Source organism: Moschus berezovskii, chromosome 24 (genome assembly GCF_049115385.1).
Source record: "Moschus berezovskii isolate FMDL1 chromosome 24, NW_MosBer_1.0, whole genome shotgun sequence".
In the NCBI taxonomy this organism is placed as follows: domain Eukaryota; kingdom Metazoa; phylum Chordata; class Mammalia; order Artiodactyla; family Moschidae; genus Moschus; species Moschus berezovskii.
The window spans coordinates 12,549,429-12,576,038 of record NC_142483.1 but is presented as its reverse complement, the minus strand read 5'-3'; the positions used below and the strand labels follow the sequence as shown (position 1 = coordinate 12,576,038).

General features: G+C 37.1%; 1 protein-coding gene across 14 annotated transcripts in view; it reads left to right on the top strand.

The window, feature by feature from the left end:
* SFMBT1 (Scm like with four mbt domains 1) overlaps window positions 1–26,610 on the top strand; it is a 114,944-nt gene that overhangs the window by 48,933 nt on the left and 39,401 nt on the right. For 7 of the 14 annotated variants that reach the window (XM_055414059.2, XM_055414067.2, XM_055414070.2 and 4 more), the window contains 2 exons: window positions 13,890–14,044; window positions 23,003–23,097. In XM_055414059.2, the coding sequence (XP_055270034.1) occupies window positions 14,017–14,044; window positions 23,003–23,097 (123 nt within the window). In that variant the 5' untranslated portion in view covers window positions 13,890–14,016. Of the gene's footprint in view, window positions 1–10,372; window positions 10,431–13,680; window positions 13,752–13,889; window positions 14,045–23,002; window positions 23,098–26,610 lie in introns of all 14 variants that reach the window. The other 7 variants (XM_055414063.2, XM_055414066.2, XM_055414058.2 and 4 more) reach the window with 3 other exon arrangements.

The window sequence follows — 26,610 nt, the reverse complement described above, 5'->3', positions numbered from 1 at the left end:
GATAACAGGACAGCATAAATTACTAAAAGGGTATGAGGAGGTGCCTTCATGGATGATTAGTAAACCTAGAAAGAAAGGTGAATTGTAAGAGTGGGATTCAAGGTGACAAGAAGGTTCCCAAGGTATAAAATAAGGATTGAACCCATCTATCTAGCTGTTATAGAGAGTTGTTATTTTGCTCAGATGAAGTTACAGTTTATAAAGAAAATATCTTATAAATTGGAAGCACTTTAATAGTAATAATTATCCTTTTGTTGATTGAAAAAAATTTCCCTAAACACTGAAAGAGTGAACCTTTAATAATGAAGAAAGCAATCATTTTGCCCTATTTGCGTTAAAACCCTCTGGATTTTTCTCCCTCAAACCACTATTCCTTTAGGCTGTTTTTTCTCCAAGTAGCAATTTCATCCTTTCTAGGGGCTTCCCTGGTAGTTCAGCTGGTGAAGAATCGCCTGCAATGCAGGAGACCCCAGTTCGATTCCTGGGTCCAGAAGATCCCCTGGAGAAGGGCATGGCAACCCACTCCAATATTCTTACCTGGAGAATCCTCATAGACAGAAGAGCCTGGCGGGCTACAGTCCATGGGGTAGCAGAGTCAGACATGACTGAGCGACCAAGCACAAGATTGCTTAGATCAAAGATTTAGGTGTCAGGCTAGATAATACTCTTTCTCTCATACCCAACATCCAGTCTCATTTACTCTTCTCATTGTTTTTGCTGCTCCTTACCTGGAGTTAGCCACCAACACCTCTCAGCTGGATTATTCCAGCATCCTTTAAATTGCTCTTCCTGCTTCTGCTCTTGCCCTTTTACAGTCTCTTCTCAACATAGCTTTCCTGGTGGCTGAGACAGTAAAGAGTCTGCCTGCAGTGTGGGAGACCCAGGTTTGATCCCTGGGTTGGGAAGATCCCCTGAAGAAGGAAATGGCACCCCACTCCAGTATTCTTGCCTGGAAAATCCCATGAATGGAGGAGCCTGGCAGGCTGCAGTCCATGGGTTCGCAAAGAGTCAGACACAACTGAGCGACTTCACTTCACTTCACTCAACATAGCTGCAGAATAACCTTTTTTTTTTTTTTTTAAAGGTCAAACTCTGTCTCTCTACTCAAAATCTTCCAGTGACTTCCCCCAGGCTAAAACCTTCACATCAGTCTACAAGTGTACATGTAATCTGGCTCCCTGGAACCTTTCTAAACTCGTCTCTTAGCATCCCAGCCTTGAACATTGTGCTGTAACAGCATTGGCCTTAGGTGTTCTGCTCAAGGTCTCACTGAGGCTCTTTGCACTTATCTTTTTCCTGCCTGGAATGTTCTTCCCCAGGTTCTTCTTCCTTTTGCTCAGGTGTAGGCTCATGTCACCTCATAACTAAGATCTTCATCACCTTTTTGAAAGTAGTGCTCTCTGTCCTTTCTTACTTCATTTTCCTCTTAACATTTTGTTCAGTATTCTATACACTTTGTTTTTCTCTCTCCCCACTCTGGACTGGGAGATTCATGAGGGCAGGGTTCCCCCCTCTGTTTATTTACCTAAAACAATATGTGGCAGATGATATGCACTCAGTAAATATTTATTGATTAATTGAGGAAGCAATTCCATGGCAGTTCATTGTGTCTCTACTGCTGATCTATAGAAGTGAAAGTCTCTCAGTCTTGTCCAGCTCTGCGACCCCATGGACGTAGCCTACCAGGCTCCTCTGCCCATGGAATTCTCCAGGCAAGAATACTGGAGTGGGTTGCCATCCCTTCTCCAGGGGGGTCTTCTTGACCCAGGGATTGAACCCGGGACTCCCACATTGCAAGCAGATTCTTTACCAACTGAGTCGTGTGAAAGTGAAACGTGCTCAGTTGTGTCTGACTCTTTGCGACCCCATGTACCATACAGTCCATTGGATTATGGGTTTGCTTATTCAGTACATTGCATATAAATGGAAGCAGACAGTGTATGGCTGTGTTTGACTTTTGTGTTTGACTTCTTTCACTTGGCACAGTATTTTCTAGGTTATCTGTGTTGTAGCATGTGTCAGTACTTTGTTCCTTTTTATGGCCAAATAATATTCCATGGTGTTAGATAGCTCACATTTTATTCATCCATTAATCAGCTGGTGGACATTTGGGTTGTTTCCACCTTTTGACATTATGAAGAATGCTGCTGTGTACATTCATGTACAAGTTTTGGTGTAGACATATGTTTTCAGTCCTCTTGGTATACCAAGGAGTGGAATTGCTAGGTCTCATGGTAAATCTGTATTTAACATTTTCAAAAACTGCCTGACAGTTTTCTAAAAGGATTGCACCGTTTTACATTCCCACCAGCATTACCTGTATGTTGTACCACCCCCACCCCAGGGGAGTAGGGTTGTGGTAAATATCATGGTTCCCTAAGGAATAGGTGGGAGACAGTCACAAAGGAGACTGGGAGTGTGGCAAACAGTGTGAAGTGGATGTCTCTCTTGCTTCTCCTCTCCTCTTGTTTGCTTTTGTGGCCTCACTACCCTGGCTTCCTTGCTAGTCTTAGAACACAGCTCACATGCCCTCGTTGGAAGGTCTTTGTTCTGGGTTTCCCCTCTGCCTGTCAGACTCTTTCCTTCCATTTGTCCTTCAGGGCTTTGTCCATTGGTACCTTTTCGGTGATGCCCCCCCTTCACCCTGTGTAACTTTTAGCCTATGGGTCTCCCCTGCCCAGCTCTGTCACTTACCATATTCAGAAAAAATACTGTACTTTTTCGCCTTCCCACTAAAACATACGCCTCATGCGGGCAGAGATTTTGGCAGTGTTCTTTGCTGATAGATCCCTAATATTTCGATAGGGCTTCACACAAAGTAGGTTTCTGGTAAACATTTATTGAAAGAATGAATAACTTTTCATATCAGTAAATGAATTTTTTTCTTAAAATACAAATTTAAGTCATAGAAGTACACATATGAATACATTCTTTAAAAATTTATTCAATGCAGATAAAGCACAAATTTCCTTTTATCCTGTTCCTGAATCTCACTTTCCTAGAAGTAACCACTGGTAGTGATTTGGATGTGATCTTCCAGATCATTTTAAAGGTATCTGCAGATATATAAAGAAATATATATATTATAGAAATATGTAGTTTTGAATATGTTTGAGTATGTTCTATGAATGTGCACACACACAAAAACTGCTGTCTACGTCCAAAACTTTTTCATCATTCCTAACATAAACTCTGTACCCATTAAACTAGCTCGTTCTTTTTAACTTATCTTACAGATGTGCCCTAATTTACTGATTGATACTGAGGTTTCCAATTTTTCCTTAGTTACAGACATTGTTGAAGCATGCAATTAGGCTTTTATACTTTGTACCCATGGGGGTGTTTTCTCTGTTTATCCCCTCAAAGTGAGAACAGTTTAATCTCTTTGAAATTGTTTTGCTACTTTTTTTTTGGGGGGGGATAGTTTTCTGAAATAGATATTGAAAATTGAATTGCTCAGAAGTAGAGAATGCAATTAAATTTCTTGATGGAATAAAATTCTTTAAAAGAGTCATATCCATTTGTGCTCTGTAACTGGTGATAGCAGCATTCATATCTTTGCCCATCTGTGAGTGAAAAATGCCTCATTTTAGCTGTTGATGTTAATTTAAACATTTTATATGTTTATAAGTCATTTGCATATCTTTTATAAACCTCCTGTTTGTATCTATTTCACCCCTGTAAGGGTTGTTCTTTTATCTTTATTCATTTATAGGTATTTTCTATAATTATGGCTATTAATTTTTTGTCTATTATTTACAGAGCTGATAATATTTTCTTCTAGTCTATAGTTTGGCTTTGGAAGTGTTTTATGGTATCTTTTTGCTAATCAGAAGTTTTAAATGTTTATGTACTCAAGTATCCATTTTATAGCTTCCTTAATTAAGGAAGTCTGTACCAAGGTTATAACCATGTTCTCTTGTGTTTTGCTTTTAATTTGTTTGGAGTCTTAATTTTCATGTTTCGCTCTTTTAATTCTCCTGGGATTTATTTTTGTTGCAGCATGAAGTAAGGGTCTAATTTTTTTCTTCCCAAAATGAATAGCCTTTTCTTTATTAGTTTGTTCATCCTTTCACAATTGATATGGGATGCCATTGTATCACAAACTATTCTCTCAAATAAATGGATCTGTTTCTCAACCTCAGTCTATTTTATTGACGTATTTGTCTTTTCTTGCACTGCTGCTGCTGATGCTGCTAAGTCACTTTAGTCGTGTCCGACTCTGTGTGACCCCATAGACGGCAGCCCACCAGGCTCCCCCCATCCCTGGAATTCTCCAGGCAAGAACACTGGAGTGGGTTGCTATTTCCTTGCACTAATACCACACTATTTTAATATTTTGACAGAAGGAACTAGCTTCATCATATATCATCTTTTACAGAAATGTAGCTGGATTGTACATTTCCTCTTCTAGATGCATTTAAAAATTAGCTCCTCAAGGTGAATAAAATACCTTATTGGTATTTTAATTGGGAAGGAAAACTTCTCTCTAACACAGTTTTAATGGTCAGGTAGAAATAGATTGTATGCTTGTGCCATATTTTGCTTAAAAAATATCTCATTGTTAGACTAAAATAACCCTTTTAAAATATTACCTGGTAATTTGACTTCTTAAAAGATATAATTGACATAACGTTGTATTAAGCCAAAGTATATAAAACTGTGATTTATGTATATATACATATACACAAAATATATATTGCAAAAATGATTTAATTGTAAATGTTCATATGTATACACTATATCTTCTTCATCTCTACGTGGACACTTAGGTTGCTTCCATATCTTGGCTATTGTAAATAATGCTGCAATGAATGTGGGGGGTATAAGATATCTTTTTGAGTTAGTGTTTTCATTTTTTTTCACTTCATACCAGAACTGGAATTACTGGATCATGTAGTAGTTCTGTTTTTTAATTTTTCAGGAAACTGCATATTGTTTTCATACTGTGCCTTGTTCAGTTGTATCCAACTCTTTGGGACCCCATGGACTGCAGCAAGCCAGGCTTCCCTGTCCATCACCATCTCCTGAAAGCTTGCTCAAACTCATGTCCATTGAATCAGTGATGCCATCCAACCATCTCATCTTCCGTCGTCCCCTTCTTCTGCCTCCAATCTTTCAAAGCATCAGGGTCTTTTCTAATGAGTCAGTTCTTCACATCACGCGAAGTATTGGAGTTTCAGCTTTAGCATCAGTCCTTCTAATGAATATTCAGGACTGATTTCCTTGAGGATTGACTGGTTGGATCTCCTTGCTGTCCAAGGGACTCTCAAGAGTCTTCTCCAACACCACAGTTCAAAAACGCTCAGCCTTCTTTATGGTCAAACTGTCACATCCATACTGGATTACTGGAAAAACCATAGCCTTGACTAGATGGACCTTTGTTGGCAAAGTAATGTCTCTATTTTTTAATATGCTGTCTAGATTGGTCATAGCTTTCTTCCTCAGAGCAAGTGTCTTAATTTCATGGCTGCAGTCACTGTCTGCAGTGATTTTGGAGCCCAAGAAAATAAAATCTGTCATTGTTTCTGTTGTTGCCCTGTCTACTTGCCATGAAGTGATAGGACCAGATGCCATGATCTTCTTTGTTTGAATGTTGAGTTTTAAGCCAGCTTTTTCACTCTCATCAAGAGGCTCTTTAGTTCTTTGCTTTCTGCCATAAGGGTGGTGTCATCTGCATATCTGAGGTTATTGATATTTCTCCTGGCAATCTTGATTCCAGCTTGTGCTTCCAGCCTGGCATTTCACATGATATGCTTTGCGTGTAAGTTAAAGAAGACTTGACATACTCCTTTTCCCAATTTGGAACTAGTCTGTTGTTCCATGTCCAGTTCTGTTGCTTCTTGACCTGCATACAGGTTTCTCAGGAGGCAGCTAAGGTGGTCTGGTATTCCCATCTCTTTCAGAATTTTCCATAGTTTGTTGTGATCCATACAGTCAAAGGCTTTAGTGTAGTCAGTGAAGCAGAAATAGATGTTTTTCTGGAATTCTCTTGCTTTATCTGTGACCCAGCGGATGTTGGCAATTTGATCTCTGGTTCCTCTGCCTTTTCTAAATCCAGCTTGAACATCTGGAAGTTCTTGGTTCATGTACTGTTGAAGCCTAGCTTGAAGAATTTTGAGCATTACTTTGCTAGCTTGTGAGATGAGTGCAGTTGTGTGGTAGTTTGAACATACTTTGTCATTGCCTTTCTTCGGGATTGGAATGAAAAGTGACCTTTTCCAGTCTTGTGGCCACTGCTGAGTTTTCCAAATTTGCTGGCATATTGAGTGCACTTTCACAGCATCATCTTTTAGGATTTCAAATAACTCAGCTGGGATTCCATCACCACCACTAGCTTTGTTTGTAGTGATGTTTCCTAAGGCCCACTTGACCTCTCACTCCAGGATGTCTGGCTCTAGGTTAGTGATCACACTATCATGGTTATCTGTGTCATTAAGATCTTTTTTGTGTAGTTCTTCTGTGTATTCTTGCCACCTCTTCTTAATATCTTCTGCTTCTGCTTTAGGTCCATACCGTTTCTGTCCTTTATTGTGCTTATCTTTGCATGAAATGTTCCCTTGATATCTCTGATTTTTTTGAAGAGATCTCTAGTCTTTCCCATTCTATTGTTTTCCTCTATTTCTTTGCATTGTTTACTTAGGAAGGCTTTCTTATCTCTCCTTGCTGCTTGGAATTCTGCATTCAGATGGGTATATCTTTCCCTTTTTCCTTTGCCTTTTGCTTCTCTCCTTTTCTTAGCTGTTTGTAAGCCCTCCTCTGACAACCAGTTTGCCTTTTTGCATTTCTTCTTCTTGGGAATGGTTTTGATTACTGCCTCCTGTACAGTGTTACGAACCTTCATCCATAGTTCTTCATGCACTCTGTCTATCAGATCTAATCCCTTGAATCTATTTGTCACTTCCACTGTGTAATCATAAGGGGTTTAAGTCATACCTGAATGGTCTATTGGTTTTCCCTATTTTCTTCAATATAAGTCTGAATTTAGCAATAAGGAGTTCATGATCTGAGCCATAGTCAGCTCCCAGTCTTATTTTTGCTGACTGTATAAAGCTTCTGAATCTTTGGCTGCAAAGAATATGATCAATCTGATTTTGGTATTGACTATCTGGTGATTTCCATGTGTAGAGTCGTCTCTTGTGTTGTTGGAAGAGGGTGTTTGCTATGACCAGTGCATTCTCTTGGCAAAACTCTGTTAGCCTTTGCCCTGCTTCATTTTGTACTCCCAAGACCAAACTTGTCCGTTATTCCAGGTGTCTCTTGACTTCCTACTTTTGCTTTCCAGTCCCCTATGATGAAAAGGACACCTTTTTTGGTGTTAGTTCTACAAAGTCTTGTAGGTCTTCATAGAACCATTCAATTTCAACTTCTTCAGCATTAGTGGTTGGGGCATACACTTGGATTACTGTGATAGTGAATGATTTGTCTTGGAAACAGAGATCATTCTGTCATTTTTGAGATTGCTCCTAAGTACAGCATTTCAGATTCTTTTGTTGACTATGAGGGCTACTTTGTTTCGTCTAAGGGATTCTTGCCCATACCATGCCTACACCAGTGTTTATTCCCACCAGTAATGCAAAGCAGTTTCCTGTCCTCCACATCTTTGCCAGCACTTGTTATTTTTTTCTTTTTGATGATAGCCATTCCAATAGGTATGCTGTGAGAGCTCACTGTGGTTTTGATATCCATTTCCTTAATGATGTGATGTTGAGCATCTTTTTAAAAAAAGGGTATTCTTTAGGGTATTCTTTTCTCTTTTTATTAAACTTTTTATTTTGTGTTGAAGTATAGTTGATTAGCAGTGTTGTTGTGATAGTTTCAGGGGGACAGCAAAGAGACGCAGCCATATGTATACGTGTATTCATTCTCCCCCAAACTTTCTCCCATCCAGACTTCCACAGAACCTTAGGGTATTCCTGAGTTGTTGCTTTTGTTGAAAGTTTTTACTGTTTTTGTAAATTAACAAGTACTGGTTTGTTCAACTAATGTAGATATGCCTTGTGTTGTGTTTACATAGTCATGAAAATTTAAGTTAGTGTCAAATTTAATTTAGATGATCTGAGTGGCTAAGATTTGTCAACTTAACAGACTTATTTTTATGTTCCTAGTTCAACATGTAGCAGTGGGTTAAAAACAACAATAACAAACAACTTAATGAAACAATGGAAATTTTCTATTTCCGATAATCAAGTTACATTGACATTTGACAGATGTAAGTGTTAGATTTAATTTACATAGACTGTCAAATAGGATGTGCACAAGGTCAGGGAGTGAAGATTAACCACTGTGGGGAGTGAGAGACCGACTGAAATCTACACGTGTTGGGGGACAAAAATACAGTGACTGTACCACCAGCATCTGCTGTCAGGAGCAGGTTAACTTTGCAAATCTGCCCCCAATGGAGCATCTGATTTGCTGAATTGTTTGCATTTACCATATTTACAGCATACTTGAAATTATTACTGACCTTCCATTTGTTGAGTTGAGGGAGAGGAGTGCAAATTCAAACATTTCAGTGGGAATTTTCTTTTTAACTGTCTGGTAAATATTTACTGAATTAAAACATTTTCTTGCAGCCGTCATACATAATAGGTTATATCTTTATAGTCACACTGAATTTTGTCCTTCCAAACTGCTTTAAAAGTTGTGTCCAGCATGTTAAATCATTTGGCTGAGGACTTAAGCTATAGAAATCTCTCTGAAATTATTGTAACTTTTCTCTGTATAAATATTCTTACTCAATATTTAATCTTAGCCTTGAAAATCAAGTGCATTATTGTGGCGCCGAGTAGTATAAAGGGAAGGGGAAACATCATGTAGCTGTTTGTTGTTCAGATGATTTTTAGATCTTTAAAAAGATCTATTAAAAAGTAGGTATCCCATGGTGGTTTTATTTTACATTGATATATCATAAAAATGAAATAGTTAAATTCAGTTTTATTCTGCCTGGGTTTTGTTGTTTCCTTTGTGTGCCTGTGTATGTTTGACTTCAGAGCTTGTTTTGTACAATTAACTTTGCTTTTTAAGTTGTTATTTACATTTCTTAGAGGTTTTTCATATTTTAGAATAGCTATACTTTGGCTTCGATCTCTTTTCTTAGAATCTCCTGTAATAGGCTTCTGTTTAGTTCACTGAAATAACTTTAAATAAGATGAGCAAGATCCAGATTAGTTAGTTCATGAGAACTTGTTTACATAAATAGCTCTGAATGTATTTTGGTCACCAGAAGAGGAATTCTAATACCAAAATCAGTAATAAAATAAAGGCAATAAAACAATTTAACATGAATAGGAAATAAATGAAATAAAAGGAAATAAATGAAAAGTGAATTAAATTTTTACATTTTTCAAGCTCCTGGATGTTTTACTGTTTTTTTTTTCCCCTCACTGCATGAAAAGACAGCAGACTAGCAATAAAGAGAAGGATCTGCCAGATGTTTTACAGCAAAAGGCTTCACCGCTTTATTTCTCTTGCTCCTATTAGGACTGTGAACTGACTGTTTATTGGTTAAAAATCTAAGTGATGTTGTAAGATTGAAAAAGTCTCAGTCCTTTTTCACAACTTTGCATGGTGACAGATGGTAACTGGTCTTATTGCAATGATTATTTCATATTGTATAAAAAAAATTGAATCACTACAACTAAAACTTACCTAATATTGTATGTTAATTATAACTCAATTTTTAAAATTTTGTATTCTTAGTTTCACCTGCGTAAGACTTGCATTTCCCTCAACTCGTATCTTTTTGGCTCTGAAGATTTATTTATAATAATTATTATTAGTGCACTGTGTGGCTCACTGCTGGTGGTGTATTTCAAGAGTTGATGAGTGCAAGCAGCGCGTGCTATCTGCAAAGCCTTGGAAACCAACAGGAAACCTTGTTGTATCAGACCCATGACAAAGTTTTGAGACTATATGTTGAGATGACCACTGAATTATTGCTGTAGGAACTTAAAGCTGTCAACTGTATAACATTAACTCAGCATTTACTATGTAACTCTCTGGTAAATGATCTTCATGGTTTATCCTACTTATCTTGTCAGCTGGTGAGGTAGGTACAATACTGTTAATCCCCATTTTTATAAGTGATATCATTGGCACAAATAAGGCATTTGTTGAAAGTCACATAGCCAAGTAAACAATGGACACAAGATTTTTTAAAGTTAATATAAATTATCCTTCACTTGCTTTTTTTCCACTGAGTGTAAAGATGACATTCCCATATGCTTTTATAAATCTACCTATAGCAGCAGCAGCATATTCTTCTAATGGATACAGAGTATTTCCTAGTGTAGGTGTTTCATAATATGTGTAGCCATTTCATTCACATTTGATGGTTTTACAGGCTGTTTCTTGTTTCTCACTGTTACAGATAATAATACTAAGGAGATTGGACATATTTTTGTAAGTTTTAACTCTGGATTTTTAATGTGAGTTAATTACTTAATTATTAATATTTTGCCCATTTTTTTTCTTGTTGAATTATAGGAACTTGTATTAATTAATCCATTATCTTACATGTTGCTAATATTTTCACCTATCTCAACTGTCCTTTTGTTTTTATTGAATATTAATTGACATAACATTATATTTGTTTCAGACAGATAGCATAATGATTTGATATTTGTATACATTGTGAATGATTACTGCAGTAAATCTAGTTACATCTGTCACCAAACATAGAGAAAAATTTTTTCTTGTAATGAGAACTTCAGCAGAACTACTCTCTTATCTTTGAATTTTGTTTATGGTGTCTTTTGCCATGTAGAAATTTGATACTTTTATGTTTTTGTTGTTTCCTTTTTGTCCTTTTATGTTTTGTCTCCTTCATGGTTTCTCTTTTTGGGTCCAGGGTGATTTTTTTTTTTGGAGTGACCTCTTTTAAAACAGATTTGATCCTTTCTCTGCTTAAAAACGGCTTCCCTGATAGCTCAGTTGGTAAATCTACCTGCAATGCAGGAGACCCCAGTTCGATTTCTGAGTCGGAAAGATCCGCTGGAGAAGGAATAGGCTACCCACTCCAGTATTCTTGGGCTTCCCTTGTGGCTCAACTGGTAAAGAATCTGCCTGCAATGCGGAAGACCTGAGTTCAGTTGGATCCCTGGGTCTGGAACCCCTGGAGGAGGGCACGGCAGTGCACTCCATGGAGAATTCCATGGACAGAGGAACCTGGCATGTTACATCCATAGGATCGAAAAGAGTTGGACACGATTGAAGTGACTGAGCACACACACACTACTTAATTAAAGAAGCCCTTGGTTGCTTCTCACTGAGAGGTAGTATATAATATAGTGCTTGAGGAAATAGAAGATGGATGTTTTGCTAGGTTTGAAACCTGGTTTTCCTTCTTACTAGCTGTAGGACACTGGCAGGTAGTGCTTGTTCTGTGCTTGTTTCCTCATGGTGGTTATGGTTACCTTGTCCAGTTGTTGAGAGTATTAAATGGCTTAGTATGTTTAAGTGCTTTGGATAGTACCCACACATGGGAAATCCTCAGTAAATATCGTGTGTTATTTTTTCTCTTTCTGTCCAGTTTCCTGTGTGCCACTTACCTGGTAGGTTCTGATGCTTCAGTCACAGAGGTCTGCTCTCAGCTCCTCCCTACCTTAGAGCCTTTGTGTGTGCTGCTCCCTATGCCCTCACTGCACTTTCTTTTCTGTCCTTTTTGACTCGCTGCAGTTTCCCCTTTGTTGTTGTTCAGTCACTCAGTCGTGTCCGACTCTTTGCAATCCCATGGACTGCAGCACACCAGAGTTCCCTGTCCTTCAGTATGTCCTGGAGTTTGCTCGAACTCACGTCCATTGAGTTGGTGATGCCATCCAACCATCTCATCCTCTGTCACCTGCTTCTCCTCCTGCTCTTAATCTTCCCCACCATCAGAGTCTTTTGCAATGAGTCTTTTTTCACATCAGGGGACCACAAGTATTGGAACTTCACCGTCAGTCCTTACAGTGAATATTCAGGAAATATTGGTTTCCTTTAGAATTGACTGGTTTGATCTCCTTGCTGTCCAGTGGACTCTCAAGAGTCTTCTCCCGCACCACAGTTTGAAAGCATCAATTCTTCAGCGCTCAGCATTTAGTATCACCTTAAATATCCCCCTCACCGCCCCCCACCCCCACCCCGCTGCATCCAACCAGGGACCATGTCAGTGCCCTCTTAGTTTAGGTTAGGTCTGCCATTATGTTCTATTTTAGCACCCACTGCTTTTTCTTCTTAGCACTTTAAATAATTGTTTTAAAATGTTAGCTTAAATTTTCTTCCTTCTATTGAAAATAAGTGTCATGAATGCAGAAACTAAGTTTCTCTTGGTTACTTTACCCTTACCCCCTGGAATAGTAGATGGTAATGAACTGGTGTTCCATAAATATGGGGAGTGAATGAATTATAGGTGGAATGGTATAGTTTGAATGTTTTGGACTTGGAGTAGAAAAGGAAGCTGAGAGAAGAAAGCTTGTTCAGGGACTTTAAATCTCACTACCAAGTTTATACTCAGATGTTCCTATCTGTGAAAGTGTGAGTTTCAGTGCTTAAGTTGTATGAAAGGACTTTGGATAACTGGCAGTTACCTCAAATGGGATAGCCATAGTATTAACAGTTATTAAGATTTTCTCTATGCTCAGTAAGAAATTTAGTTTTAAAATCTAAAAAGGATGTTATGCTCATTTTACAGATTTTAAAAATGGACATAACGTAGTCTGTATAAGATAGCATATTTGTCGTGGGTGGAGCTGGAGCTAGAATCTGTTTAAAAGGTTTTTATGAGAATCCATTCCTGGGGATCGAATACAGATTCAGAATCTTGTTGACAGGTTCAGAGGTATTTGCTCTTGTAGGTATCACCCAGGCAGCTGTGGCTGTTGAGTTCCTGTCCCACCATTAGGGTTTTCTGCATTGTTGTCCTTGTGGTCTGTTCACATTGTGCCTTCCGGCAGCAGCTTCTTTCCTCTTTCTACTCTATTAGGCATATGTAAAGGCAGTATCTGAGATTGTTTTGCATGTAAGTAAAGCAGAAATAAATAGATTCATCCATGTGCAGCATGGATGGACCTCAAAAACATGCTGAGTGAAAGAAGCTAGATACAAGAAACCACATTCTGTGTGATTCCATTGCTGTGACATGTCCAGAAGTGACAAAATCTCTAGAGACAGAAAGTTGATTAGTGGTTGCCTGAGGCTGGGGATGGAATGGGGAAGAACTGCATGTGGGAAGGAAGTTCTTTTCCAGGGGGATAGAAATATTCTAAAATTGGATTACAGTGATAGTTACACAACTCTGTAAATTTATTAAAGATTATTCTATTGTACACTTAAAATGGAACATTTTTGGCATGTGAGTTATATCCCAATAAAACTTTTTTTTTTTTTAAGAATAAATGATTTCAGAGCTTATTTTGGAAGAATTGTGCTTTCTTTGTAAATGTAATTGTAGACAAATACAGTTCATACTTTTTGGATCTGCATAATATTCTAGGTAAATGAGATGGGAAGCTAGATAAAATAATAGGTTGTATCCTGAATCTTACTCACTAAGGCAGAGCTTTGAAAGCTAAGCTCCTCCCCGACTCCCCAGAACTTCATTAAGAATTGGAGTTTTCGTGGATAGTCCTGCTCAGTATTATAATCTAAGTTGAAGGGGTAGTGATTCATATATATATGTTTATTTGTTTTGATTTTTAGATATCAAGATCTTAATAGCTTGCTCTCTCTGTGTCAACACACACATACACACGTCTTCAAAATTAGAAAAGGTATCAATTTTTGTCTCTAATTACGTCTATGGTGCCAGTGTGTTTTTATCTGCTGTTTCAATCCACTAGAGTGTTATGTCTTATGAATGAGTAAACACTGGACTGCAGCCTGTTAATGTGTTCTTTCTGATTTTTCAGCACTTTCACTTGGACCCTTCGATGCCCATTGAACAGATGCTTGAGAATTGCAAGTAATCTTCAGATTGTAGCATAACCATAAGGCCTGTCCTCTGTGTGGGGAGGAGATTACCCATGTGCTGTGGAAATGAACGGGGAGCAGCAGACTGATGCAGGTATTGGTTTTGCTGAGTGGAATCTGTTTTTTCGAGTGCAGAATTCCATTACTCACCTGTGTTACATTGTCAGGCTTATTTTTCTACCACTAAATGGGAAGCTCTTTGAAGATATGAGTTATCTTTCTTTGTACCTGGCACCAGGGGTGCTCAGCCTGTTTGCTGAAAAAGTAAATAACTTTTACGAGCAGACTTCGTTAAAAAAAAAAAAAAGTTAATTTGTTTTGAAGTAATTATCAATTCATAGGAGCTTGCAAAGATTCTGACAGTCTTCATGTACCCATCATCCAGCTTCTACTGTAAGTTACATCTCATTTAAGTATGCTGCTGCTGCTGCTAAGTCACTTCAGTCGTATCCGACTCTGTGTGACCCCATAGACGGCAGCCCACCAAACTCCCCTGTCCCTGGGGTTCTCCAGGCAAGAACACTGGAGTGGGTTGCCATTTCCTTCTCCAATGCATGAAAGTGAAAAGTGAAAGTGAAATCACTCAGTCGTGTCCAACTCTTAGCGACCCCATGGACTGTAGCCCACCAGGCTCCTCCATCTATGGGATTTTCCAGGCAACAGTACTGGAGTGGGGTGCATTTAAGTATAGTGCAATATAAAAGCTGGAAAATTGATATATGTATCAAATGTATGTATTTCTCTATGATTTGTGTAAATTTCTGTAACTGACACTTCAGTCAAGATACAGAACTATTCCATCGCCACACAGAGCTCCTTTGTATTGCCCCTTCACAATTACACCGACTCCTCTTCCCCAGCATTCCCTAACCCGAGGTAACCAGTAATCGTTTCTTCATATCTATAATTTTGTCATTTCCAGAATGTTACATAAGTAGAACCACACAGTATGTGACTTTCTGAGATGGACTTTTTTCCCCTCAAAATAATGCCCCTGAGATCCATCCAAATTCTTGAATTATCAGGAATCTGTTCTCTTTTATTGCTTGGTAGTATTCCATGGTTATACTGCCGTTTGGTTAACCATTCATCTGTTGCAGTACATTTTGGTTGCTTCCAGCTTTTGACTTTTATGAATAAAACTGCTATGAATAATCATATACATAAGATTTCATTTTTCTGGGATAAATGCCCAGCAGCACAGCTACTTTCCAGAGTGGCTGTACCGTATACATTCTTTCCAGCAATGTATGAGATCTGATTTCTTCACATCCTCACAGCCATTTGGTATTTCCTCTATTTTTACTTAAGTCATGCTGATAAATTAACAGATCATCCTGGTCTTTGCATTCCCCTAATGGCTAGTGATGTTGAACAGGTTCTTACTTGCCATCCCTATATCCTCTTCAGTACCATGGCATCGTATTTTTGGCTCATTTATCAGTCATATTGTTTGTTTGCTTTTTAATTAACAACTTTATTGAAGTACTTTTTTTTGAGATACAATTCACATACTATAAAATTTACCATTTGAAAATATACAATTCAGTGGTTTTTAGTATATTCACAAGCACTCCTACCTAATTCCAGAACATTTTCATCACTCCTCAGAAGAAACGATTGGCAGTTATTTCTTGCTTAATCCAGCCTCTGGAGATCCTGTCTACTTTCTGTCTCTATAGATTTTACCCGTTCTTACTCTTTTTTTATTAACGTTTCCATGGTATATCCTTTTCATCCTTTCACTTTAAACCTCGGTGAATCATTATATTTGCAGTAAGTTCTTATAAAACCATTTAGTCATTAAAAATTTTTTTTTAGTCTTGTAATTGGTGTTTTTAGACCATTTACAGTTAATGTAGTTATCAATATGTTAAAGCTCATGGGTGCCTTTTTTTTTTTTTTTTAACATCTGCCAGTTTTGTTCGTTTTCTCTGTTCTTTGTTCCTTTTCGTATCTTCCTGTGGGATACTTGAAAATGTTTTTAGAATTTTGTTTTGATTTGTCTCTACAGTGTTTTTTTTTTTTTTAAAGAGTTTGTTTGCTTCAGTCTTTGTTGCTGTGCAGGCTTTCTCTAGTTGCGGAATGCAGGGGCTGCACTCTAGTTGCAGTGCACTGGCTTTTAATTGAGGTGGCTTCTCTTGTTGCATAGCACAGCCTTTAGGCACACAGGCTTCAGAAATTGCGGCTTGTGGGCTCGTTGTGGCGCTCAGGCTTAGTTGCTCCATGGCATGTGGGATCTTCCTGGAGCAGGGATCGAACCTATATGCCCTGAGTTGGCAGGCAGATTCTTAACCAATAGATCATCAGGGAAGTCCTATATACTGTTCTTGAGTGTATCTCTTTGTGTAGCTTTTCTAGTGGTTGCTCTAGGTATTATGTATACCTGACATATCCCACTCTGCTGATGTTATCATTTTGTGGGAGTGAAGTGCAGAAATTTTACCTGCTTTTTGTATCTCTTTACCTACTCTTATTTATAATAAAACTTGTCTTAAATATTTCTCTACATATTTTGAGAACCACATCAGATATTGTTAAAATTTGGGGGAACTTTCCTGGCTGTCCAGTGGTTAAGACTGCACTTTCAATGCAGGGCATTGCAGGTTCCATCCCTGGTCAGGGAACTAAGATCCCATATGCCTTGTGGTATGGCCAAAAAAAAATTTTTTTTTTTTTTTTTTTGCTTCAACTGTCAGATATAATTTAGAAAATCCAAGAGAAGAAGGAAAATGTTTCATAATAATGTTTTCCACTATTTTTATTTTTTGTTCTTTATTCATTCCTGATTTTCCAAGATTCCTTCTACTCTACTATCATTTCACTTCTGTTTATACAATTTCCTTTAGCCATTTTTCTAGGGTAGGTCTGTTGGTGGTAAAATTATTAGTTTCCCTCTCTCTGGTCACTTTCTTTAGAAGAGGTATTGTTTCTCTTACTGCTTTCAAGATTTTTTATCTTTCATTTTCAGCAATTTGACTCTGTGTGTCTGTGTACAGATTTCCTTGGATTTATCTTGTTTGGAGTTTTCTAAGCTTCTTAAAACTCAGAGGGTAAAGCGTCTGTCTGCAATGCAGGAGACCTGGGTTCGATTCCTGAGTCGAGAAGATCCCCTGGATAAGGAAATGGCAGCCCACTCCAGTACCCTTGCCTCAAAAATCCCATGGATGGAGAAGCCTGGTATACTACATACAGTCCATGGGGTCGCAAAGAGTCGGACACAACTGAGCGATTTCACTTCACTTCACTCAAGCTTCTTAAAACTGTAGGCTTATGTCTTTTGACAAATTTAAAACGTTTTCAGCCATTATTTCTTCTAGGACTTTTACTGCCCTGTGCTTTCTCTTCTTCTGGGACTCTGAAGACACTTTTGTTAAATCTTTGTTATTGTTGCACAGCTTTGTGAGGCTCTTTTCGTTTTTTTCTCTTTGTTGTTTAAATTGGGTGTTTTCTATTGCTCTTTAATTTTAGTGATTCTTTGTTCTCCCCATTCTGCTTATAGAGCTTATCTATGGAGGGATTTGTTTTGTTTTTTGGTTATTATATTTTCAGTTCTAAAATTTCTTTTTTTATCTGGGGAGGAATGAAAGATGGGAATAGGTCCAACTTAAAGTGCTGCAGTCCCACTCTTCTGACAGATTCAATAACTTCTCTTGAATAGATGCTTTTCAGTTTTTGTTTTTTTTTTTTGCCTTCAGTTAATTTTACGACTTTGAAATGGCTAAGTTTCATTGTTTAGGCAGTATTTTTGCTGCTTTTCTGAAAGAGTAAGGTATTCACTTTGCTATTTAGGAAGTTGATTTCTTTTGTTTTGTTTTAAATGTTGTCATTAACTCACACAGTGTATACATTACATATATAATATATATTACATGTGAATTTGAATCCGTTGCTGTCATCATTCATTTGATGATCAAATTGTTCCATTCTCAGGCAGTGAGAGTTGTTTCAAATTGGTTCCTGTCTTCTTTGGATGTGATGTCTTTATAACTGATCGTTTTAGTCCTTGCTTTCTGGTATAATAACGTTCTGAGGTTCCTCCTGGACATTTCCTGCCCCAGTTTTGCAATCTGACATTTCTTTGAGAAGCTCTTTTTTTTTTTAAAGTGGATATGATATTTATAGTCTACAGCCCAGATGCTGGGGTGCTCGTTGATAGCAGCTTGCCATTTCTTCTAGGTCTTATCCATAAACATAGCCGGAAAATACACATCATTTTGTTTGTTTGATGCGTGGTGTGGGGGATCCTAGTTCTGTGACTAGGGATTGAAACCGAGCCCCCTGCATTGGAGGTGTGCAGTCTCAAACATTGGACTGCCAGCAAAGTCCCAAAATACACATCTTTTGAAGAGAAAAGAAGATCAGATGGCTTCATATGATGTTTATAATTTTATAAAATTATATAAATTTTATAAATAATTTTATAAAATTATATAAATTTTATAAATAATTTTATAAAATTACAGGAATTTTCTTTCTTTGATTTTATATCTTTTCTTTTGAAAATGTGTTTTGTAATCTTTAGTATCATCACTTGTTTTTATCCTTATTTAAACTTGTTTAAATTGTTTTATCCTTATTTAAACTTATTTATATAATATTCGTATTTTTTATATAATTTTCTCACAACAAGAATAGCAACATTCCAGATATCAATAGAATAGTATTGTGTGGTTTAAGGTTTCTTTATTGTTTTGTCTTTAAATATATTCCACTCAGGTTTGCAGTCAGAATTTTGTATTTTAATAATGACTTAAAGGGATTCTGTTTTCTTTGTGGTTTTTCCACCAACCATTATGCATGTTTATTTAAGTTCATTTTCAGTTTTTAGAATTTTTAATTTAAATATGTTTCTAAATTGTGTGAAGAATATGCATAAAGTCAAAATTATAACAACATTCCCACTTTCAGGCTGATAGAATTCATGCTTTTTATTCTTCTCCTTATATAAAGAAGTTTTATTGCATTTTATCCTGTTGTTCATGTTTTAAATGTAAAAAGATATATGTGAGTATTTACATATATGTTCATATCTCTTTTACCTTATGCAAAAATTAGAGCTACAATAAAAATTGCTCTGTGCTTTGCTGTTTCATTTATATGTGCTGAGGATTATTCCACATCAGTATGTGGAAATCGTTCTCATTCCTTTTTACAGCTGTATAATGCTGGATGTATATACTATATTTTATTCACCCAGTTCCTTACCGATGGACATTTGGATTACTTCCAGTCTTGGTATTACATATATAGTACTACAATGAATAGCCTTGTACATATGTCTTTTTGTATTTTTGCCAGCATATCTTTGGGATAGATTCCTAGAAATGGGATTGCTGGATCAGAAGGTAAATACATATGTAATTTTGTTAGCTGTTGCCAACAAAAATACAACCCCTTTCACCAGGGTTGTATCATTATACTTCACCTGCTTAATTACTTGCCTCACCATGTTGTCAAACTTTTAGAATTTTTTCCAATCTGATATCTCAGTGTAGTTTTCATTTGCATTGTTTTAAAATGAGTAAATTTGCACATCTTTCCATATGTTTAAGGACTATTTGCAATTTAAAAAATTTTCTTTTCATGTATTTTGCTCATTTTTTTAATCAGATCATTAATTAGTCTTGTTTTTTCTCAGTTTTTAGGCAGTTTTTTTTGATGTATGGGAGATTTTAGTCCTTTAATTCATTGCTTTTATTGCTCCTGTTGTTTATTTATTTTTTTAATTAGCATGCTGCTTGAGGGGCTAGGGTTCTTGCCAAGGACCATGAATACGAATTGTCTAGCCTTGTTATGTTCTAGTGATGGAAGTTGGCTTTCTATTGACTCATGCTTCCAGGATGCTCCCAATAAAGTATTTATTGATTTGTTTTATTTCTAGTGAAAAATTTAAAATATGTAGAAACGAATGGAAAAATATAAGGAATACATCTGTACCTACCATACAGAATTAAAAATTAATAAATAATAAATTAACTCTGTCCAAATTTGTTTTCATTTTTTTAAATTGTGGTATATTATCTGTAACATAAAATTTACCATTTTAACCATGTTTAGGTGTACTGTTCATTCACATTGTTGTGCAACCATTAACACCACCATCTCCAAAACTTTTTTATCTTCCCGTACTGGAACTCTGTACCCATTAAACACTAACTCCACATTCTCCTCTCCCCTCGAGTCCTTGGAAACTCCCATTCTTTTTCTGTCTCTATGAATTTGACTACTCTATCTCAAGTAAGTGGAAACATGTAATATTTGATCTTGTGCTTGACTTATTTAGTGTAATATGCTCATAGTTCATCTACATTTTATAGCCTGTATCAGAATTTCCTTCCTTTTTGTGACTGAATAATATTTCATTGTATGCATATACCACATTTTGTTTATCCGTTCATTTGTTGATGGATACCTGGGTCAGTTACTTACGCCTTTTAGCTGTTGTGAATATTGCTGCTCTAAACATTCATGTACAGATACCTGTTTGAGTCCCTGTTATCAATTCTTTTGGATATATACCCAGAAGTGAAATTGCTGGATCATATGGTAATTATATTTAAAATGTTTTGAGGAACCACCAAAAAATTTTCCACACTGACTGTACCATATTCTATTCCAAGACCAGCAATGCACAACTGTAGATTCCAATTTCTCATTTCCTTGCCAATGCTTATTTTCTGCTTTTTGATAATAGCCATCCTAATGAGTATGAGGTGGTGCCTCTTTGTGGTTTTGATTTGCCTTTCTCTAATGATGGAGTTGGTGATGGACAGGGAGGCCTGACGTGCTGTGATTCATGGGGTCGCAAAGAGTTGGACACGACTGAGCGACTGAACTGAACTGAATGATGTTGAAGATCAGTCCTGGGTGTTCATTGGTAGGACTGATGTTAAAGCTGAAACTCCAATACTTTGGCCACCTGATGTGAAGAGCTGACTCATTTGAAAAGACCCTGATGCTGGGAAAGATTGAGGGTAGGAGTAGAAGAGACGACAGAAGATGAGATGGTTGGATGGCATCACCAACTCGACGGGCATGGGTTTGGGTGGACTCTGGGAGTTGGTGATGGACAGGGAAGCCTGGCATGCTACGGTTCATGGGGTTGCAAGGAGTCAGACACGACTGAAGGACTGAACTGAACAATGTTGAACACGTTTTCATGTGTTCCATTTTTTTAAATTAATAAAACATAATACAGTTTAAGTCTCTTACTTTTCTTCTAACCTTCTTTGATTCCCTTCATCCCCAAAGGCTATTGAAATGCATGTATTTATAAACATTATATTGCAGAGTTTTGTTTTGAGGCTTAAATTATATCTTGTACTTTTTATTCTGCACCTGCTGTTTTTTACTTGATGTGATTTTTTTTCTTTTTGAGATTTATATGTCAATCCGTTCATTCATTTCAGCTGCTACATAGTAGTACTCCATTGTAGGATTGCTGTAATTTTTCTATTCTACTGATTGCTTCTCTCTGTTGCTCTTAGAAACAGGGCTGTAGTGAGCATCCCTGTATTTGCTTGCCTCCTTGTATTTGTGTGAAGCATAGACTCCCCAAGGGTATACTCATTCAGCAACTGTTTATCGCAAACCTGGTAGTGTTAGGCATCATTTTGGACAGTGGGGATACATCAGTGAATAAAATCCTGCTTTTAAGCAGCTTATGTGAATTGGGGTTATTGGATTACAATGAAGTGTTTGAATCTTTGCTCACTCAACAAGAATGTGTTGAGTCTCTGCTATGACAGAAATAGAGGATTTTCCAAAACAATGTTCCTGTCTTCATAGAGTTTGTTGTCGAGTGGGGAAGATAAAAAGACATAAGGTATACTTTGAGGTAGGAATGAATGCCTTGAAGATAATGAAAGCAGAGGCTGGGGGCTTCTACTTTAGATGTGCACTGCTGGAAGGCCTTTCTGGTTGGGGGAAGGTCTTTGTGAAGAGGTGTTTGAGTAGAGATTGAATGAAGTAAAACTGTGAATGACACAGGGGAATGAGCCTAAGCTGAGGTAATCAGTAACATAGAGGCTTTGAGGAGAGAACATGGTTAGAAAGTAAACAAACAAACCTCAGTGTTCCTCGAGTGCAGTGAGCAAGCCAGAGGCTGGTGGGGGATGCAGTGGCAAGGTGAGGAGCTAGGAGTCAGATCATTTAGGACTTTTGTAGTCTCCCAGAGATTTTAGGTTTTATTGTGTGATTAAAAGGTGAAAGATATTGTTGTTAGACCTTGCACTTAGAGCAGTAGAAATTATGGGAATTGATTAGATTTGGGGTATTTTTAAAGATAGTACCTACAGAATTTTCTAATGGATTGAATGTAAGATGTGAAAGAAAGAGAAAAAAGTAAGAATAACTCCACAGTTTTTGGATTGAGCTAAAATATCAGCCAGTGGTATCTTTTACTCAAGTTGAGGACACTAAGGAAGAAGAGATTGAAAATTTAAGTTTGAAAAGCCTATTAAGGATCTCAAATACTTGGCAATTAGATACCAAATTACGGTCCAAAGTGGTTATAATAGTTAGACTCTCACCTGCTTTATATGATCCATTTAGGTGAATCCCAAATGAATCCCAGCAGGGGATAGCGTGTCACACTCTATGGTGTTGAGATTCAATGATAATCAGTACATTAAGTGGAAGTGAAAGTGTTAGTCGCTCAGTCATGTCTGACTCTTTAGGATCCCATGTACTGTAGTCCACCTGGCTCCTCTGTCCATGGAATTCTCCAGACAAGAATACCGGTAGCCATTCCCTTCCCCAGGGGATCTTCCCAACCTGGGGATCAAACCCTGGTCTCCCACATTGCAGGCAGATTATTTACCATCTGAAACCCCAGGGGAGCCCGAATCAGTGCAGTAAGGAAAACTGCTATTTAAAAAGAACACTTAGTTATCTTGGGTGTAAAGTAAATTAACTTGTGAAGTAAGTTATAAGTTAGGTTTACTAAGTATATGTTTTTATTTTATTTTTTTCTAAGTTTATATTTTTATATCTTGAGTTTTCTTTAATTGGGTCTTACCTGTTTTGTGTTGTTTTGTTTTAATTCCAGATGCTGGATCTGGAGTGGAAGAAGTGGAGTTAAGCTGGGAAGACTATCTAGAAGAGACAGGGTCCACAGCAGTTCCCTACGGGTCTTTTAAACATGTAAGTGGTGACTATATTGCTTGACTGCCTGATCCTTTATCATTTAGAAAAAATGAAAATCTTTTTTCATTTAGAGACCTTATCGTATGAATCCGTTTTAAATTCCTGGTATGATACTTCTCTGCCATATCTGAGCTTGGTTCTAATATCTGCTCTGTCTCTTCAAACTGTGTTTTTTGTCTTTCAGTAGCTCTGTAAGTTTTTGTTGAAAGCTGGATATGTTAATAATATACATAAAAAAAAGAAATAAATGAGTTTTCATTATTTTCCATTTATCCAGATAAAAGTTAGGCTGATTTTACTGTTCGTTTTAGCTGTAGGTGTGAGAGGCTAAAAGGTACTTTGCTGCCATATATTTTGCCTCACCTGTTGTACAGGGGCCCTCTTGACGTGGTGGTAAGGTATGAGGGGAGCAAAGCATTCTCCAGTCGTGTGATTTGGTCTCAGTGTTTTAGTGAGCCTGAGTTGTGCATATTCTTTCCCCTATTTTGGAGGCTAGAGTTGGGTATTTTACTTACCTTAGATCAGTAAGGTTCTGTTCACGGTAGTTGGTTGCTGCTGCTGCTAAGTCACTTCAGTAGTTTCCGACTCTCTGTGACCCCATAGACGGAAGCCCACCAGGCTCCCCCATCCCTGGGATTCTCCAGGCAAGAACACTGGAGTGGGTTGCCATTTCCTTCTCCAATGTGTGAAAGTGAAAAGTGAAAGTGAAGTCGCTCAGTCATGTCCGACCCTTAGCGACCCTATGGACTGCAGCCTACCAGGCTCCTCCATCCATGGGATTTTCTAGGCAAGAGTACTGGAGTGGCTTGCCATTGCCTTTTCCGACGGTAGTTGGTTAGGACCTAGTAAAATAGTTTTTCTTGAGGGTTGGTCTTCTTAAGAAGAACAGAACGCTTTGAATGTATTTTGCAATGCTGCTTTCTTCTCTCCCGTATTGCAGGCAGATTCTTTACCATCTGAGCCACCAGGGAAGCCGAATTTTTGTTATAACCTGTCTCAAAGAATTTTCTAATTTCCTTTGTGATCTTGATCTATTGGCTAACAGTGTGTTTAATATCCACATATTTGTGAATTTTTTAGTTTTCCTTATGTTACTGAGTTCAAGTTTTATTCCATTGTGATCAGAAAAGGTACTTGGTATGATTTTGTATTTTTGTCCTAACTTTATGGTCAGTCCTAGAGAATGTTCCATGTTCATTTGAAAGGAATGTGTATTCTCCTGTTGCTGAGTAGTGTTCTCTTTACGTCTGTTAGGTATCACTGGTTTATAATCTTGTTTAAGTCTTCTGTTTCCTTTCTGTCTGGTCATTCAATCCTATATTAACTGTAGGGTACCAGTTTGTTTAGAGATCAGCAAACCTTGATCCAAACCTAATAATTCAAGAAGAGAAAATTACAGAGGTGTGTCACTCATAATGACTGATGCAAAAATAGCTTCATACAAAGTAATACCAAACTGAATGTAGTTATATTTTAAAAGGATAATACATTAATAACAAGTTGATTTTTTCCAGGAATAAAGGATGGCTTAACATGTGAAAATAAACCAGCATAATTCACCATAGTAGTAGAGTAAAGGAGAAAATTTTTACTGTTATCTCAATATATAAAGAAAATTATTGATAAAATTCCGTATTCACTTATGATAAAATTCTTAGCAATCTGTAGATGAGAATTTCCTTAATTTGATGACATGTATATATACAAAATCTACAGAAAACTATTAATAGTAATATGATTCATATTTCTTTTTATTATGGAAGAAGACAAAAATTATGCTGGTTAACATGATTCCTATTTGATAATTGTATTGGAGGATCTAACCAATACAGTAAGGTAAGAAAAACAAAATGTTTAAAAATTGAGAAGGAAGGGGGAAAAATCATTATTTGCAGATGAATAATAATAAAATAATGTATATTATATTATTAGAATTAATGAGTAATTTTTGCAAGATTTTTAAATATAAGATATAAAAAAAGATTATATTTCTATATACTAGTAACAGACAAAAATGGAAACTGAAAGATGTGATTTACAATAGCATAAAAAACATCAAATAAATGTAACAGATATTTGCAGACACAAATCTTTATTGAAATAAGTTAAAGTGAAGGAATATGCATTGTTCATATAATGGAAGACTCATTACTGTAAAGATGTCAGGTCCTCCCAAACAAATCTGTAGATTTACTGCAACTCAAACACCAAAAAAAATTAGGTAGAAATTGACATGCTGATTCAAATAAGTAAAACCTGACCTCAACCTAATACCACAGATAGAGATTAACTCAGGGTGGATATTAGTTCTCAATATGAAAGTCTTCTAGAGAATAATATAGTAGTATTGATATATTTTATGACCTCTAGAGATAGGGAGAATTGTTTAAAAATACAGAAAATTAACCTTTTAATGGAAAATATTGATGGATCAGAGTATATTGCAATTAATGACTTCTATTTATCAGACAACACAATCAAGAAAATGATACTTGTAATACAAGTAATTAGCAAACTGGTATCTAGAATATTGACTCAAAAGTTGGCAAAAAATTTAGGCATTCCCCAGAAGAAGAAATCTAAGTGGCTAATAAAACATTCTCAACTCTATTAATAACAATACAAATTAAAATCACAGTAAGATAATATAATACATGCTTCAAGATGGTTAAAATGAAAAAAGCTGAAAATAAGTAATATTGGTTAGAATGTTGGAGCAAGAAGATTTCTTGTACGCTACTGGGAGAGTACATTGGTGCAGCCACTTTGGGAAACAGTTTGGCCGTATCTTTTTAATTTAAGAACTCATGTAGGTATGCATCAAGTGACATACAGATCTGTTCTTATAATCATGACAGTGTTACTAGTAGTCTTCCCAAACTGAACTATCCAGAGTGCCTTCTCCTAGAAGAATTAGAAAGGATAAATTATGCCATATGTGTGTATAATGGAACATTATACAGGAGTGAAAAGAGATCAAGTACTGTTCTGTGCAACAGCACAAATGAATCTCATAAGCAGCGTTGGGCAAGAAAAGCATTCTTACTGCATAATTTTGCCCACATAGTGCTGAAACACAGGCAGTGTTACACTGTAGTGTTATGATTTAGGATAGTGGTTACCTTTCAGGAGTACAGCAGGTTAGTGATTAGAATAAAAAGGAAGTTTTACACAGGATGTACACTTTCCCTTCCTGGCTTCTCCTTTTCAGAAGCCCCCTCACTTCCCAGTGGTTATGATGGCCACCTTGTACTTGGTTGTGTTTCCATGGGCTCCTCCAATGCATGACAGTTCCTCTTTCTCTCTCTCTTTCATGGTGTGGATACTTTTGAAGTGCAAATCATTTACCAGAAATTCAGTTCAGTCGCTCAGTCGTGTCCGACTCTTTGCGACCCCATGAATCGCAGCACACCAGGCCTCCCTGTTCGTCACCAACTCCCGGAGTTCACTCAAACTCATGGCCATCGAATCGGTGATGCCATCCAGCCATCTCATCCTCTGTCGTCCCCT